This window comes from Nicotiana tomentosiformis, chromosome 11, assembly GCF_000390325.3.
Source record: "Nicotiana tomentosiformis chromosome 11, ASM39032v3, whole genome shotgun sequence".
NCBI classification, from domain to species: domain Eukaryota; kingdom Viridiplantae; phylum Streptophyta; class Magnoliopsida; order Solanales; family Solanaceae; genus Nicotiana; species Nicotiana tomentosiformis.
The window spans coordinates 18,914,929-18,932,647 of record NC_090822.1 but is presented as its reverse complement, the minus strand read 5'-3'; the positions used below and the strand labels follow the sequence as shown (position 1 = coordinate 18,932,647).

At 35.5% G+C, this 17,719-nt stretch overlaps 3 protein-coding genes across 3 annotated transcripts; all 3 read left to right on the top strand.

Annotated features, from left to right (window-relative positions):
• The first annotated feature begins 692 nt into the window (after positions 1-692).
• LOC104094216 (pyrophosphate-energized vacuolar membrane proton pump-like) lies at positions 693-6,522 on the top strand. The gene is made up of 8 exons (XM_009600092.4): positions 693-1,071; positions 3,416-3,990; positions 4,091-4,470; positions 4,755-4,841; positions 4,928-5,258; positions 5,368-5,778; positions 5,866-5,925; positions 6,017-6,522. Exons 1-8 carry the CDS (start codon positions 822-824, stop codon positions 6,221-6,223), a joined length of 2,301 nt encoding a protein of 766 aa, XP_009598387.1. The 5' UTR covers positions 693-821; the 3' UTR covers positions 6,224-6,522.
• A 7,121-nt stretch (positions 6,523-13,643) lies between these two features.
• On the top strand, positions 13,644-15,131 carry LOC104094218 (uncharacterized). Its single transcript, XM_070188837.1, has one exon. It carries the CDS (start codon positions 13,644-13,646, stop codon positions 15,129-15,131), a length of 1,488 nt encoding a protein of 495 aa, XP_070044938.1.
• A 57-nt stretch (positions 15,132-15,188) lies between these two features.
• LOC138901103 (uncharacterized) lies at positions 15,189-17,509 on the top strand. Its single transcript, XM_070188836.1, has 4 exons — positions 15,189-15,574; positions 15,664-15,766; positions 15,848-16,383; positions 17,446-17,509. The coding sequence occupies exons 1-4, from the start codon at positions 15,189-15,191 to the stop codon at positions 17,507-17,509; spliced, it is 1,089 nt and encodes a 362-aa protein (XP_070044937.1).
• Positions 17,510-17,719: the final 210 nt, after the last annotated feature.

The window sequence follows — 17,719 nt, the reverse complement described above, 5'->3', positions numbered from 1 at the left end:
TTTGCAAGGAAACTTATTTTTTTCTACCAAAAAAAAAAAAAAAGATTTTCAAACTCAATATTTCTAAATTTTAAAAACTCCAAATACTATTCTTTGAGTGTTGGAGATATTTCAAAAACAGAGTTTGAAAAATCTTACAAAAAGTTATTCTTTTTCAAAAGAATCTTAAATTAATATTTCTTTTCAAAAAATTTAAGTTATATATATTAATATGTGTAAAATTTTTTTACACAGTCAACATAATTTAACTTGTTATAACATATACATTATTATCTAAAATAGTAATTACTACTTAATACTTATTAAATAAATTATCTTTAAGTGACCTGATCGTATAACGTTCTGAAAAAATTTTTAAGCTCAAGTTTCAAAAAATTTCAGACAAACCTCACCTAAATTTATTTTAAAATAAAATTATCTTTAAGATATGCAAATATCATTACTCCAAATGCACAAAAATGTAATAGGCAAACTCAAGTTTTGAAAAACTTTAACCAAACCCCACCTAAATTTTCTTTAATAAATGAGCACTTGAGCAATAGTTAATAAAAAGGAATTTGAAAACAAAAATGAAGAGAAAAAGAAAAATAGAAAGTCCGTAGTTTTGATTTTTACAACCTAACAGAAATCCAATTATCTATATACCTGACTGGCGCAGCTTTACACTATAAATATCAACACATAAACACCTTCTCACATATCTATCTTCACACTTCTTCAGTGTAACCACAAAGCAAACTTTACACGAATCTCATTTTCTCTCTCTATTTTTTTTCTTCATTTCTCACCGGAGCTCCGGTATTCCGCCGTCGGTCGGAGTTATGGGAGCGCCAATTTTATCAGATCTCGGAACGGAGATTTTGATTCCGGTATGTGCCGTTGTCGGCATCGCTTTCTCGCTTTTTCAATGGTTTCTCGTCTCTAAAGTGACGCTCAGTACTGAAAAGTCCTCCGGCGGCGCCGACGATAAGAATGGTTACGCTGCAGAATCGCTCATTGAAGAAGAAGAAGGCATTAATGACCATAACGTTGTTCAGAAATGCGCCGAAATTCAAAACGCCATTTCCGAAGGTAAAAAAAGAATTAACGCAGTAATACGTCACGTTTGCTTTTACTGTTGTTTGGTTTTTGGATTAAATGAATTTTAATTTGTGATAGCAGGCTAGTTATCTTTTTTTTATGAGATTACTAATTTATTAGGAAATTTATCTGTAATTACTTAATACAATAGAACTCTTAGTATAATTTTTGAACTCATTTATGTGGTTTTTGAAATTTTGCCTTTAATTTGATTATTTTTTTTGCCGAATAGCTGATAAACCTTGATTTATGCACTTAATTTATACAGATACATTTTGTGGAATGGTTTTTCTTAATTTTATTGACGGTGAATATGAGTAAAATGATAAGAACTGTTGCTGTGCTTACTGCGAGGTTAATTTAGAGTAATTTTTTGTAATTATGTTAATTTAATTGTTTGATTTTGTTTGTTTAGGTAATTCAGATGCTGTGATATGCTGATTAATGCTGTAAATTAGTTTCTTTTTTGCTGATGGATAAAGATCTAGCTTCTTCGTTCATTCCGTGTTGTTCTCGTTATCAATTGGATTTAAGTTATTTTAGTTATATACACTGATAGTATAGTACAAAGACTTTTTAAACTATTAGTAATTTAATTTGTGATAACAAGTTAATATTATTTTTATTAGGTTATCACTTAATTTTTGTCACATAGATTCATGTGCTAACCTTAAATTTTTACCCTGCATTAAAGTTTTTTCCTATATACTTTAATAGTGATAGCAAGTTAGTTATCACAATTACTAGGTTACCTGTTAATTTTTATTATATAAATTTACATGTAATTACCTTATATGTGATTTGTGTTGTATAAATATTTTTTACCTGCATAAAATATTATTTCCACTACTTGTGATTTTAATTAGTGATTGAAAGTTAATTATCATTTTACTAGGTTACTAATTAATTATCGTATAGATTCACATGTAATTAGCTTATATATAATCTAATTGTGTAAATATTACTTTATACTACGTAAAAAAATTTCACTATCAATTAAACCTATGATAGTAAGGTAGTTATTATTTTTATTAGGTTATCAATTAATTCTTACCATGCAAATTCTCAGTGTAATTATTATATGTAGTTTGATTGCGTAAATATTTTTTATACTGCATAGGGCTTCAACTCTATTAAGTTAGTATGTAATTCTTTCTTGCTTATGTGACACGTTTTCTAGACTTGGACTTTACTTTTGGTCTTTAATTATAGTGGAACTTTCTTTGGTGGTTGCGATTATGAAGGGCATAATTAATTGCAAATTAGGTACTATTTCAAGCAAGTTTTCATACCTAAAATAAGAAATTCCTAGTTGCTGTTAAACACTTGCCTGTCGGTGTTGTTATGACACTAGTAGATCTAACATGCCGTGTTGGCTTGGTAATTTGCTATCATCACCATCACGTGTCAGTTGTATAATATAGAAAGCCACCTTAGTGGCAAGGCTGCTGATTTTGAGATACTTAATGCTTAAAGTCTTTTTGCTAATTATGAATTAAGATAAACAAATCTAATTCTTTTTTTTCAGTATCTTATGGATATGAGTATTATATCTGAGCATTTTTTAATAATTTCATAGAAAAGGTTGATATTAGGTTTAGAGGGATGAAATTGCCCTGATTTATACAAGGTTACTTTTGTATTTACATTGACCATCCTGGATGGCTGTTTCAGAATATTAAATTATATGAAAAGAAATTAGAAGAATTTTATGTCTCATGTTAGTGGGATCTGAACATTTTACACTCTGCCAATGAGATTGCATTCTGAACATTTTACACTCTGCCAATGAGATTGCATTTCTGCGGATAAGCCATTATGGCTTTTCTCATCAACAAAAAAAGAAAAAAACAGAAAAAAGAAATACAAAAAAAGTGCTTTGGCCTCAGTATACATGGTTGAACCCCCCCCCCCCCAAAAAAAAAAAAAAAAAGAAACTGAAAATGTTGACAAAACAATGTTCAGTGTAAAATTGAACAGTTTTGGCAGTGAAATCTTGAGTATACCAACTGGCCTCATAATGGATGTCGAATGGTTGAAAAGGCTTTTCCTTTTTCCTGTTGTATGAATTGCTAGATTTGTTTAAGTTCATTTGATAAATGGCTTTCTGGTCAACTTCTGTTTTGCAAATGCCTATAGTTTCTCTTTTTGGTGATAATATTTTTGGAACATTGCAAAGCTACTCTTTGGTAAAGAAGATTTTTTATTGTTGCTGCATAGTCAGTGTCTCATAGAGCTTAAAAAAACTCTTACCTGATTGTTAACTTTTATAATGTAACCTCCCTGAAAAAAACTCTACCCTTTTATAATAACTTCGAATCTAATGATGCCACAGGTGCAACATCATTCCTTTTTACCGAGTACCAGTATGTTGGTATTTTCATGGTTGCTTTTGCAATTTTAATCTTCCTTTTCCTCGGCTCTGTTGAGGGTTTCAGCACAAAGAACCAACCTTGTACATATGACAGCGCCAAAACTTGCAAGCCCGCTCTTGCCACTGCTGTCTTCAGCACCGTATCTTTCTTGCTTGGTGCTGTTACATCTGTGGTGTCCGGGTTCCTTGGAATGAAAATTGCTACATATGCAAATGCCAGAACTACCTTGGAGGCTAGAAAAGGTGTTGGGAAGGCTTTTATTGTTGCATTCAGATCTGGTGCTGTGATGGGTTTCCTTCTCGCTGCAAACGGTCTTCTGGTTTTGTACATAACCATCCTTCTATTTAAGTTGTACTACGGTGATGACTGGGAAGGTCTTTTTGAGGCTATAACAGGTTATGGGCTTGGTGGATCTTCAATGGCCCTCTTTGGTAGAGTTGCTGGAGGTATTTATACCAAAGCAGCAGATGTTGGAGCTGATCTTGTGGGCAAGGTGGAAAGGAACATCCCTGAAGATGATCCTAGAAACCCAGCGGTATGATTATTTATCAATTAGAATTTAACAATCCACTTAAAACTTAGTACTTTTTAGTCAGCCTTTTCTAGTTAGCTCTGAAGTGTAAATGGTCTCTCAGGTTATTGCTGACAATGTCGGTGACAATGTCGGAGATATTGCTGGTATGGGATCAGATCTGTTTGGGTCTTATGCAGAGTCATCCTGTGCAGCTCTTGTTGTTGCTTCAATCTCCTCCTTCGGTGTCAACCATGAGTTCACTGCTATGCTATATCCCCTTCTTGTCAGCTCTGTTGGCATCCTCGTTTGTTTGCTTACCACCTTATTTGCAACTGATTTCTTTGAAGTCAAGGCTGTTAAGGAAATTGAGCCAGCATTAAAGCAGCAACTTGTAATCTCAACTGCTCTCATGACAGTTGGAATTGCTGTTGTTACTTGGATTGCCCTTCCATCGACCTTCACAATATTCAATTTCGGGGCTCAGAAAGAAGTAAAAAGCTGGTAAGTCTGAAATCCGCTGTTACTTTTATAACTTGGTGTAGTGACACCCCTGCATTGTCTCATTGTCTGTATATTGGTTCATATTATTTGGGATTGGTTGTGAAAGACTGGAAGTTGTAAGCATGAAATGAGTATGAAGATAGAAGAATCCCCTCCAGAAGATTTGACAAAACCTTTTTCCATTTGAATGGATGAAAAAGCTGCATTTTGACCTTTCTTTCCCTGTCTCTTAAAATATTTAATACTGGGGCGCACAGGTAGCTGAATCTGATTTAAACTTGCAGGCAGTTGTTCTTGTGTGTCGGTGTTGGTTTATGGGCTGGACTTATTATTGGGTTCGTCACTGAGTACTATACCAGCAATGCTTACAGGTGGGTACCTGTTTTTTGTGATCAATTTCTGAGCTTCATTGGCTCTTGTATATCAGAAATTTTAAGCTGTCCTTTTCCCTTTCCAGCCCTGTGCAAGATGTTGCTGATTCATGTCGTACTGGTGCTGCAACAAATGTTATTTTCGGCCTTGCCTTGGGTTATAAATCAGTGATCATCCCCATTTTTGCCATAGCAGTCAGTATATTTGTTAGCTTCAGCTTTGCTGCAATGTATGGCATTGCAGTTGCTGCCCTAGGAATGCTGAGCACTATAGCCACTGGTTTGGCAATTGATGCATATGGTCCCATCAGCGATAATGCAGGAGGCATTGCTGAGATGGCTGGAATGAGCCACAGAATCAGAGAGAGAACTGATGCACTTGATGCTGCAGGAAACACCACTGCAGCTATTGGAAAGGTAAAATGAATTTGCTTATACTTGCACGTTAAACTTTGTCTGGGGTTTAGTGTGAAGTCGCTATATTATCTTGTGATGACAACTTCGATTGTACCTTTAATGATGACAGGGATTTGCCATTGGTTCTGCTGCTCTCGTGTCTCTGGCCCTCTTTGGAGCATTTGTCAGCCGAGCAGCAATTTCCACTGTAGATGTCTTGACACCTAAAGTATTTATTGGTTTGCTAGTCGGTGCAATGCTTCCTTATTGGTTCTCCGCCATGACAATGAAGAGTGTTGGAAGTGCTGCTCTTAAGATGGTTGAGGAAGTGCGCAGGCAATTCAACACCATTCCTGGTCTCATGGAAGGAACTGCCAAGCCTGACTACGCCACCTGTGTCAAGATCTCTACAGATGCATCGATCAAGGAGATGATTGCACCTGGTGCTCTTGTCATGCTCACTCCATTGATTGTTGGGATCTTGTTTGGCGTCGAAACACTTTCTGGTGTGCTTGCAGGATCTCTCGTCTCCGGTGTACAGGTAAACATATCATATATTGATGATGTATTTTTGAATACTTCCCTGATGGTCTGAATCTCTAATAGTGGATCAACTTTGTTCTTGTAGATTGCCATCTCTGCATCTAATACAGGTGGTGCCTGGGATAATGCTAAGAAGTACATTGAGGTAAAATATTTTAGTTGGACCTTTAATTTGGACCAAAGTAATAGAAACTATATTTCAACACTAATTATTTGTGTTGGTTTTTGAATGATAGGCCGGAGTCTCAGAACACGCAAGAACACTTGGCCCCAAGGGATCTGACGCACACAAGGCTGCTGTTATTGGTGACACTGTTGGTGACCCTCTCAAGGACACATCTGGACCATCATTGAACATTCTCATCAAGCTGATGGCTGTCGAATCCCTCGTGTTCGCTCCCTTCTTCGCCACTCACGGTGGTCTTCTCTTCAAGCTATTTTAAAACGAATGTCACTCCTATGTCACACGACTGTCTCACGAAATCTATCGCTCCTCTTTCTCCCTTTCTCTTCGTTTAACTACCTTTCCAGCATTTTTCGTGTTTTTAGTCACTAGAATGTGGGCTGTGGAAGGAGAGAGATTCACGACAATGAGTGTTGATGAAAGGTGATGGTAAGGGTGAAATGTTTTTGCAGAATTCAGAAGAACGTCAATATTCTTTCCTAGAGTAATTTGTATCAGTTTCTTAAAATACCTTCTTTTCTTGCCCGTTTCGGGTGTTAAGATTTTGAATTTTTCTTATGCTTTCTCTCCAAAATCTGCAATATAACATGAGGTAGATATTACTTCCAAAGATTTACAGTTTGGCTTCTAACTTCGAAAGAGACAGCGAGTTGAATCAATCAAGTATTCTGACAACATAAACAGAACTTTATTTTTTTAATCAATTCATCTCTATTCATTAAACTTATTTATTATCACTAACTCCGTAAAACAAGGAGTTAAAGCTTCTTAATAACAAAGAAAAAGGTAATGTATCTTGTCCAGCCACAACAAAGTCCAGCTTTTGATATGTGAAAAGTATGGGGACTTGGTTCGGATTTTTCAATTAACAAACTAGGGGTGGTATGTGGGCCGAGCCAGGTTTTAAGTGGGCTTTGCGGGTTCGGTCCTAAGTGGTCCGGTCCTAGGTGGGCCGGTCCTAAGCGATCCCGGACTTTGCGGGCTTCTCGTTGGAATCGGTCTGGGATCGGGACCACGAACTAGTGGTCCTGTGTTAAGTGGGTCGGTATCGGGCCTAAGCGGGCCCAAACGGTCCTAAGTGGGTCCAACTAAAACTTTCTATTTTTTAAATTATTTTTATACAAGTTGGCCAACGAAAACTTTCTATTTTTAAGCAATTCCTAGTAAATTATATTATAGAATTGTCACCTAAATTTTTTAATTCAAATTTAAAGACAAAAATATTGTAAAGAGATATTCAAAGTAATGCGTTATAATATATATATACTATACTATACTATATATACATCTTAAGATATATAAGCTATATTCGATTTATATACTATATATATATATATAGAGAGAGAGAGAGAGAGATATCAAGCCCCATATATATATATATATATATATATATATATATATATATATATATATATATATATATACTATATATACATCTTACTATATTAAGATGTATATATAGTATATCGTAAGATGTATACTATCGAATATGGCTTATATACTATTATATATATATATATATATATATATATATATATATATATATATATATATATATATATATATATATATATATATATATATATATATATATATATACTAAATATACATCTTACTATATTAAGATGTATATATAGTATATCGTAAGATGTATACTATCGAATATGGCTTATATACTATGTATATATATATATATATATATATATATATATATATATATATATATATATATATATATATATATAGAGAGAGAGAGAGAGAGAGAGAGAGAGAGAGAGAGAGAGAGAGAGAAGAGTATAGTATATACTATATTATACTATATGTATAGCTTAAGGTATATAAAAAGATAAAAATATTATAAAGAGATATTCAAAGCAATGCGTTATATTTTTTATTATAGCATTAAAAAATTATGGCAATATCTTTCTTAGTCTTCCTCCCCCCTATGGAGTGAGCACAACAAGGTGCTAATAACAGTAACCATTTTTGCCAATTCTTTCCGATCTTTTTTTGGATCATAATATAAAATACCACCGGTAACAGTGTTAATTTCCGGTTGAAATTGATTTGACCCAGTGCTAAGGTCAGCCTAACTAGGTGCACTTGTCCCCTCGGCCAAAGCTTTCATACGAAAATATCTAGCTTTATCTTGAGGGTGTAGCAATATGTGTCTAGTCAAACTTCCCGTCCTCCCCCCCCCCCCCCCCATCCAACATATTTAAAAACTAACTCTTTGCCACAAGTTTTACACTTAGCCCTATTTTTTTCTCTTAGTTGAGTAAACAATGGCCAAACAAGAGATGTTTCTGCCCGTTTAGAAGGTTGTCTAGAAAAAGTAGGGGGAGTAACAGGAGGGTCAGACGGGGGATCATTTGGATTATTATTAGTTGGGTTAACTTCAGGAGCAGGACTAGTGGGTGTATCGTCATCCGGTTGCGTTTCATCAAAATCTATTTCTTCATCATCATTTTCATCAATAGTTGGATTACCATAAAGAGCATTCATATATTCATGGTTTAATTGTTCACCGGGTGCAATATTATGGCAAAATTGACTCTCGGTAAATTATAATAAATTATTATCGCTATCAAGAATAGCAGGTGTAGGACGGGTAACAGGTTTCGGCCGGGGAACCGGGGAAAGTGGAGGAGGAACAGATTGGCCACTAGATTCACCACTCTTGGATTTTCTCTTATTTTTACTAAATATTTTTTTAGGGAATAAGCTATATTAATTAATCAAGCAAAGTAAATAAAACAAACAAAACTATAATATTAAAACTTAAGAGTTAGAACGAGTTTACCAAATTGATGAATAACTTGTTGAAAAATAATTATCGTTGAAGACTTGAAGACTTCAATTCACCAACTTCACAATTTTGCACAAATTGTAACAATTAAGTAAGCAATTATAGAAGAATATTAGAGAGAGATTGATGATTTTGTGAGGAAAATAAAAGAATGAGGGGGTATTTATAGTTGAAAATAGGGAAAAAGTGTAATTATAAAAAGTTTGAGGTTAAAACAAAATTTGGGGGATTAAATGGCTATTTTGGTAGACAAAACGACTATTTTGGCAGACCAAACGGCTAGTTTTTAAATGGCCAAACGGTCAATTTTTTTTTTTTTTAAATTATTCGTTGGGTCCGTTTAGGACCGTTTAGGACTATTTAGGACCGCTTGAACCGACCCACTTCTCAGCCGGTCCCGGTTCTAAACGGTCCCGGTCTCGGCTGGCCTCCCCTATGAGACCGGCCCACTACCCGGCCCACCACCCGACCCACCACCCCACGGTCCCGGTCCTATCCGGTTAGGACCGTTTAGGCCCACCGCCCATGTGGGCTTGCGGTCCTGGGCCGGTGCCGGTCCTAACCGGCCCACATGCCATACCAAACCAATGGTGTCAGATTTTTAAATTTATAAACCAAATCAATAAAGTCGGATTTTTCAATCTCGGTTTTCTCGGTTATTTCGGTTTTTTTGGGATTTTCGAATTTTTTTCCCGGTAAAGTCTTAATAGCACAAAATATGTAACTTATGCTCCAAATATTTATCTTAGTCCTAGTAGGATACAACTATATAATGTATTTTCCAATAAAATAAAATAATAATATGAGATGAGTCATAACATTGTACTAAAATATTCAATAACATAGATAATAAAATCGCACAAAGAAAATATTACTAATTAATACACCATAATAAAAATTAACATAATCTAAAAATACTATATAGGTCGTGCTAAAATAAGTACAATTAATAAGTGCAATTAATTACACAACTAAGCATAAAAAAAGATAAACTAGGTTATACATTTTCATTATAAATCAATGCAAAACTAAAAAATAAATATCCAACACTATTGTCATTTCTAGTGTTGAATTGAATTTCCTTTATTAGCATTAGCATTGATTTGAACTTTATTTGACTTACTACCTTTATATAAACTTTATTGGACAATTCAAGAATGTTAAGTCCAAACTTTAAATAATACTTTTAAAGATAAAATTGTGAACAAATTTAAGAAATATTTATAAATTATATTACAATAAATATTTATATGCATAAAATATTTTTTTAAATTGTATAAATATAATGTCGGGTTGTTTTGGTTTCGGTTTGATATTTTTTAGTTAAAACCAAACCAAACCGATTATGGTCGGGTTTTTTTCCAACACCAAACCAAATCAAACCAAACCACAATCGGATTTTTTTGCACGGTTTGACTCGGATTATCGGGTTAGTGCGATTTATCGGTTTTCTTTGTACATCCCTAGTGAAAAGAAATGGTCCATATTCTATTTGATCTTGTTCTGTATGTTAATTTATTTTAATCAATTAGAAACTGATTATCTAATCGATATATGATTATACACATATTATACATAGAGTAAGAATTTATTATATATTAATCGATTAATTTTAGTTTAAGTGGTTGGGTAGATGGCTATTTGAATTAATTCTTCATCTATATATATACTAGTCTTAAGGTACGCGCTTTGCGCGTGTACCTGTGCGTGTCAATGAATATACAAATTTTAAAAGTTACATAAATATTATTAAATAATATGTTTTTTTTATTATTGAACAAGTATTAAAGAAAAAAATGTAAGTTCCTAAAATAACGAATATTAATCTGACTAAGCTATCTCAACAAAACAAAAAAATCCTACTTCACATAAGTTTTTATATGCCCTTATTATGATTTATGAGGCGCGAAATATCTTATGAAAATTATTGTTATCTTTGTTACCAAATACTATAAGCAAATAACACAAAAGATACTTTTACCACAATTATTCAAAGAGAACAAAACAAATTGAAGAATTTGAATTTTTTGGTATTTTAGAAATTTGTGAGTGATGAGGTAGAACTCCTCATAGAAAAATATTAATAAATAACAATAAAAGTTTTAAGTAACTAATATTGAATTACAAAAATATATAATACTATATTAAAAAATATAAGGAATTATCATTTATTGGAATGAATATACAAAGAAAGAAAAATGATAACAACACTTCTTTTGAATACCTTTCGTCTTATGTTATATCCTTAAAATTCAACTTAGCTTGTTTATCAATCTAATTTTTAATACTATTTTATTAATGGATTTTGCTCTATTTTCTTATTTCTTTCACAGCCGATGCTTTTCTAGTGAAAATAAATTTATGTACCTTAAAAGTTTCATCAACTTGACAAATAATTTTACTTACATAATGATTTTGAAAAATATTGAATTGAATTTGTTTGCTGATTTATTAATTCAAAGGCTTAATTATTTCTTGAGATTTCATGCTGTTAAGATAGTATAGAAGATTCTCTCTATCAATTTGTATAATATTTATATAATTTTTACTATTTAAAAATATATTTTATATTGGACAAAATAGTAATTTATTTATCTTCCTAATATTTAGGACTTCTAAATCAACTAAAATTTTATTTATTATATCTTTCCTTATTTGAATTCTGTAGAAAATAACTTTAAAATTAATTATAATTTTACCTTATATAAATTATTTAATTTAATTATGACACAACTATAACTATACTTTTTCTAATGTTTAGGGAAAAAGGGAATAGAATATGCGGATCATTTCCGTAAATCTACGTTATCAATTTTCCTTTCCACTAAGAGTGTTTTAATTTGTTTGGCCAAAATCACTTAGCTTGAATATTCATTAATTGTACATAAATCAAATAAGGAAAGATATAATAAATAAAATTTTAGTTGATTTAGAATTCCTAAATATTAGGAAGATAAAAAAATTACTATTTTGTCCAATATAAAATATATTTCTAAGGGTAAAAAAGGCGAACGACATTTCGCTAAGGGTATTCGTGCTTTTAATTGCGTTGCACGATAACAATGTCACGTTGATATTTGATCGCTAAAATCTTTCACTTTCCGGCTGCAGGGTCTCTAAATACGTATGCAATTATGTTTTATTACTTAATATTCATGGATATCCCTTAAAACAATTGAGTAGCATGGATGTATTATTTATTCGTAGAAGTGATTACTAAAAAAAGTAAAAGAAGCTTTGTCATACAAAATAGAAGAAAAACAAAATTAACTCGCTAGGGGCAAACTTGTCTATTTTTAGTCAATTAATAGTTTTGTTACACCAAATATGAAAAAGGGAGGTAAACGTAATATTGTGAACTGATGTGTGACTATAATTCATGGTTTAGCACATTATTCGCCTTGCATTTTATACGCTTTAATGATAAATTATACTTTATTTGCTCGTAATGAAGTCCATTTTATGTGTAGGTGAATTGGAGATTAAAATAGAGCAAAAAGGATACTTAAAAGTCGAAAGCGTGCTCGGGAGCAGTTGAAAAAGAGAAGCTGGCAAAGCCAGGCCTACACCAGGCGTTATACCTAGCGAAGCCAGGCCTAGAGCAGGCCTTATACCTGGCGACGCCAGGCTTATAGCTGGCGAGAGACCTGGAGAGGCGGGGCAGAAGGCGAGCTTGACCAGGCCTTATACCTGGCTACGCCAGGCCTGGAACGAGGTCCACCAGGCGTTAGGCCCCGCGAGGCCAGGTTTGGGCATGCACAGTCCGAGTTTTGAAGACTTATTTCATCTCCGGGTTTGACTAGGACTTTGCCTACACGTTTAGGTCTTTTCCTACACATATAAATAGACCTAAAAATGCCACTTTTGGGGGACTTTTGTAACCGGAGGCAAGAATAGCTTGTGGAGTCACCCGTTGGGAGTTAGAATCACCGATTTCTACATCCTTTCATCTTTACTTTATAATTGAATTATGCAAAATATTTGAAATTTTTTTACTATGAGTATGAGTAGCTAAACTCCTAATCTAGGGTTTTGATGGAACCTATTGAATGATGATTTTCTTGTTACGTTAATATAAATTTGCCGTAGTATTTTCTCTATTTGTTCAACAATATTATTCATGTGGTTGATTGAAGGCCCCTCAATTAGCTGTGCCTATTTAGTATGTATTACTCGGGAGAGAGTACATATTTAGGTAGTTGTTAAACAATATCACTCCTAACGTATATGAGGGATCAATACGGATGGTTTAAAGGTGGGATTAGGGATAACGAAACCTTGGTACGATCTGAGTGAGTTGTACTTAAGGCCAACTAGCGTAATTTAGGAGAATATGTCTAGTCAATTATGGTAATTACTCGGGAGAGAGTTACGATAGTCAGAGTGCTCATGATCGGTAGAGAAAACTTAGGCGAATTTATAGAAAACCTACCGGAAAAGATTCCGACAATAGGGGAAATCACAACCTTAGATCATTCCAATTCTTATTTACAAACCGTTCGCAGTTAGTTATTTATTATTGCATTTTTATTACGTAATATTTAGTTAATAAACATCTAAATTGTTGTTTAAATATTTCTGAAGATTGATTGCGTGAATTTGTGCGAGTCTAGCAGCTGTAGTTGATAGGTTAATTTCATGTGGGATTCGACTCCGGACTTATTAGCCGGGATATATTTGCGACGACCGCTTGTCCTTTTTATAAGGTATAGTTGGGCGTGATTAAATTTTGGCTCAGTTTTTGGGGACTTAACGGTGTTATTAATTGCAGCTAAAAGAAGTGCTAGAATTCTTAGTGTAGTCAATTTTCTTCGTTCTAAATCAAATACATTGAAATTCTAACGTTTGTAGTCTTGTGTGTTATATGTGCATGCCTAGGAACTCCTCAAGAACTGGTGAACTGCTCGAAGCGTTATCAGATCCTGAGATAGTTTTCAAGGCACTAAATCATGCAAACAAGAAAAGCAAACAACAACAAAACTTGACAGAACAAATCGAACCAAACATGGATGACGGAATAGAAAATCCAATCAACAACAGAAACAATGCGAATGAACCAAAAAATCAGGGTGTGGTGCCTCTTGTACCAAAAGCAGCATTATATGATTGGGCACAACCCACCACCGATAATCTGGCAACCGCAACTGCAGTCCCTCAAATACAAGTGGAATCATTTCAAATCACAAACAACATGCTACATTTGTTGCAGAACAAGGGACTGTTCTCAAGGTCACACATTGAAGATCCTCAACAATATCTGAAGAATTTCCTGTCGATATGTGTCATGCAAAGGCAACCTAACGTGACACCGGACGCAATAAAGCTGTTATTGTTCCGATTCTCGGTGACAGGAGAAGCTCAGACTTGGCTTAATTCACTCCCCATAAACTCCATCACTACTTGGGAGGAATTAGTCAAGCAATCTTTGAACAAATTCTACCCACCCAATAAAACTGCCCAACAGATTGATGGTATATTGAACTATAGGCAGAGACCAACAGAATCACTACAAGAAACGTGGGATAGGTTCAAGGATATGCTGGTTAAGTGTCCATATCATGGCATTCCCGAACAGATATTGGTGCAGAGATTCTACATGGGACTGGCTGACGGCTTAAAGGCGAATGTTGATGCTTCAGCAGGTGGAGCATTTTTGAGTAAAACATTCGGGGAATGCAAGATCCTACTTGATAAGATGGCCCAAAACTCAGGATGGATGACGAGAGCCTCTACGATCACTCCGGTAGTTCACTCAGTAGCTTTGGACCCAAACAACTCCATAGCTGAGAATATGGCCACTCTAATGATACAAATGAGTAACCTCACAAAGAAGATTGATGAATCATGCCAGAAGCAACAGGTTCACATAGTTGACGCAACTAATGGGGGCTTATGTACACCATACATTAACCAACCATATGTTTGCTCGTGGAGTGTGGAAGGTGACAACCAGCACTATCAGGAATATATAAATTATGTAGCCAACTATGGGGGACAGAGGCAAGTATCCAGAATTGGGGTCAACAGAATCAACAATATAGACCAACACAGTAACAGTATAATAACAACAACAATCCTCGAGCTATGTGACCACAGGGTCAAGTGGTGCCTTACCAAAGGTTACAACCAGCAAAATCAGCAGCTGGCTTATCAACACCCTCAGCAACAACAGATTGTGAGACAAGATGATGGGTTCACTAAACTTAAGGGAATGCTGGACAACAACAACCGTATGTTGCAACAACTGATTGAGTCCTCTGAAAAAATGCAAGAGAGAGTAGACTCACATGAATCAACGATAAAGGGTATTGAGGTTCAATTAGGACAAATTTCTATGGATCTAAACAATCGTCCCTAAGGGACGTTACCTGCAGACACACAAATCAATCCAAAAGATCAGGGCCCGAAACAGCTTATGGCAGTGAGTCTACGAAATAGTAGAGACCTAGATCTGGAGCAAGAGATTGCTCGTGAAAGCCGACCTACTGAAACAATTGTGCCAGTACCCATTGAGATCGATAAATTAACAGGGTTAACTGAGGTGATGGTACAACATGCACAAGAGAGCACAAGCAAACAAAAAGAGGTTGCGAAGGAGACTGAGGTAGCACAAGAAACGACAGTAGAAGCAGTGCCTGAGCAAGATAAAACTCAAATCATAGGAAAGAAGCGACCTCCAACACGATTCCCGCAGAGATTAGCAAAATATCAGAAGGACGAGCAATATAAGAAATTCATGGAGATGTTGAAACAAATACAAGTGAATATTCCACTGATTGATGCGTTGCGAGAGATGCCTAGGTATGCCAAAATGATGAAAGATTTAATGTCTCGGAAATTCGACTTTCAAGACCTGTCCACTGTTACATTGACACAGACTTGTAGTGCAGTCGTGACGAACCCATAACTGAGAAGTTATCAGACCTAGGGAGTTTCACAATCCCATGCACGATAGGAAGCTATGCTTTTGCTAAAGCATTGTGTGATTTAGGGGCAAGCATAAACTTGATGCCCTTGGCTATCTACAAAATGTTAGGCATATGAAGAGCTAGACCCACGCCCATATTACTACAGCTAGCTGACCGGACAGTGAAGAGGCCCTCTGGTATCCTTGATGATGTATTAGTCCAGGTTGGAAAGTTTGTGTTCCCAGTAGATTTTTTTATTCTAGACTGCCGGGTTGACGAGGAGATTCCCATAATTTTGGGAAGACCATTCTTGGCCACTAGGAGAGATTTAATTGACTGTGAAACTGGAGAACTCAAAATAAGACTAAATGATGAAGAGATAACATTCAACGTGCAGAAATCTATGCGGCGACCGAATGAATTTGCTAACTGCTCTCTAATAGAAGTCGTGGATGTAATTTTGGAGGAGGAAGATGAGACCTTGAACTCTAAAGACCATCTAGCAGCCTGTCTCTTGAACTTAGATGAGGTAAATGGAGAGGATTTGGCGGAGTGGGTGCTGGCTCTTGAAGGCCAAGGGTTTTGGAAAAGAGAGCTCGAATTTGAGCCTTTACACTTAGAAGAAAGAAAAATTCCTCCAGCTAAGCCATCGATAGAAGAGCCACCAAAGTTAGAATTGAAACCGCTACCACCTCACCTCAGGTATGCTTTCTTGGGACTTAACTCAACTTTACCTGTTATTATCTCATCTGGTTTGTTAGATTTGCATAAAGAATAGCTTTTGCAGGTATTGAGTGAGTGCAAAACCGCAATTGATTGGACCATTACAGACATTAAGGGGATCATCCCGGCCTTCTGTACGCATAAAATTCTACTGAAAGATGGCCACAGACCTTCCAGAGAACATCAAAGAAGGCTGAACCCCAACATGAAGGAAGTTGTGAAAAAGGAAGTGATAAAGTGGTTAGATGCGGGGATCATTTTCCCAATCTCCGACAGCAACTGGATCAGCCTAGTCCAATGTGTGCCTAAGAAAGGTGGGATGACTGTAGTGCATAACGAGAACAATGAGTTGATATCAACAAGAACAATCACCGGATGACGAATTTGTATGGACTACAGAAGATTGAACAAGGCCACCCGAAAAGACCACTTTCCCTTGCCATTCATTGATCAAATGCTAGATAGATTGGCCGGGAAGTCCCACTTTTGCTTTCTGGATGGATACTTGGGGTATAATCAAATATCCATTGCCCTGAAAGATAGAGAGAAAACATCATTCTCCTGTCCATATGGCGTTTACGCATTCCAGAGGATGCCGTTCGGCCTATGTAATGCACCTGCCACATTTCAAAGGTGCATGATGGCCATCTTCACGGAAATGGTAGAGGACATCATTGAGATCTTTATGGATAATTTCTCAGTGGTGGGAGACTCATTCGATGATTGCCTAAGGAATTTGAAAAGATTTCTAAAAAGATGTACCGAGACTAATCTGGTACTCAATTGGAAAAAATGTCATTTTATGGTACAGAAAGGTATAGTCTTGGGGCACCTAGTGTCGAGTAAGGGCATCGAGGTAGTTCGTGCAAAGGTTGATGTGATCGAAAAGCTTCCACCACCCACTTCCGTCAAAGCAATAAGAAGTTTCCTTGGCCACGCCGGGTTCTATAGACGGTTTATAAAAGATTTTTCCAAAATTGCTAACCCCTTGTGTAAATTGCTTGAAAAATATCACCCTTTTGTGTTTTCTGATGATTGCAGGGTAGCTTTTGAGGAATTGAAGAAAAGGCTGGTGAAAGCACCCAACATAGTTGCACCTGACTAGGAGCAACCGTTTGAGCTGATGTGTGACGCAAACGACTATGCTGTGGGAGCAGTGCTTGGACAACGCAAAGACAAAGTCATGCATCCAATATACTACACTAGTAGAACTTTGAGTGGTGCCCAACTAAATTACACGGTGACCGAGAAGGAGATGCTAGCAGTGATGTTCGCATTTGACAAATTCAGGTCATACCTGATAGGCTCTAAGGTA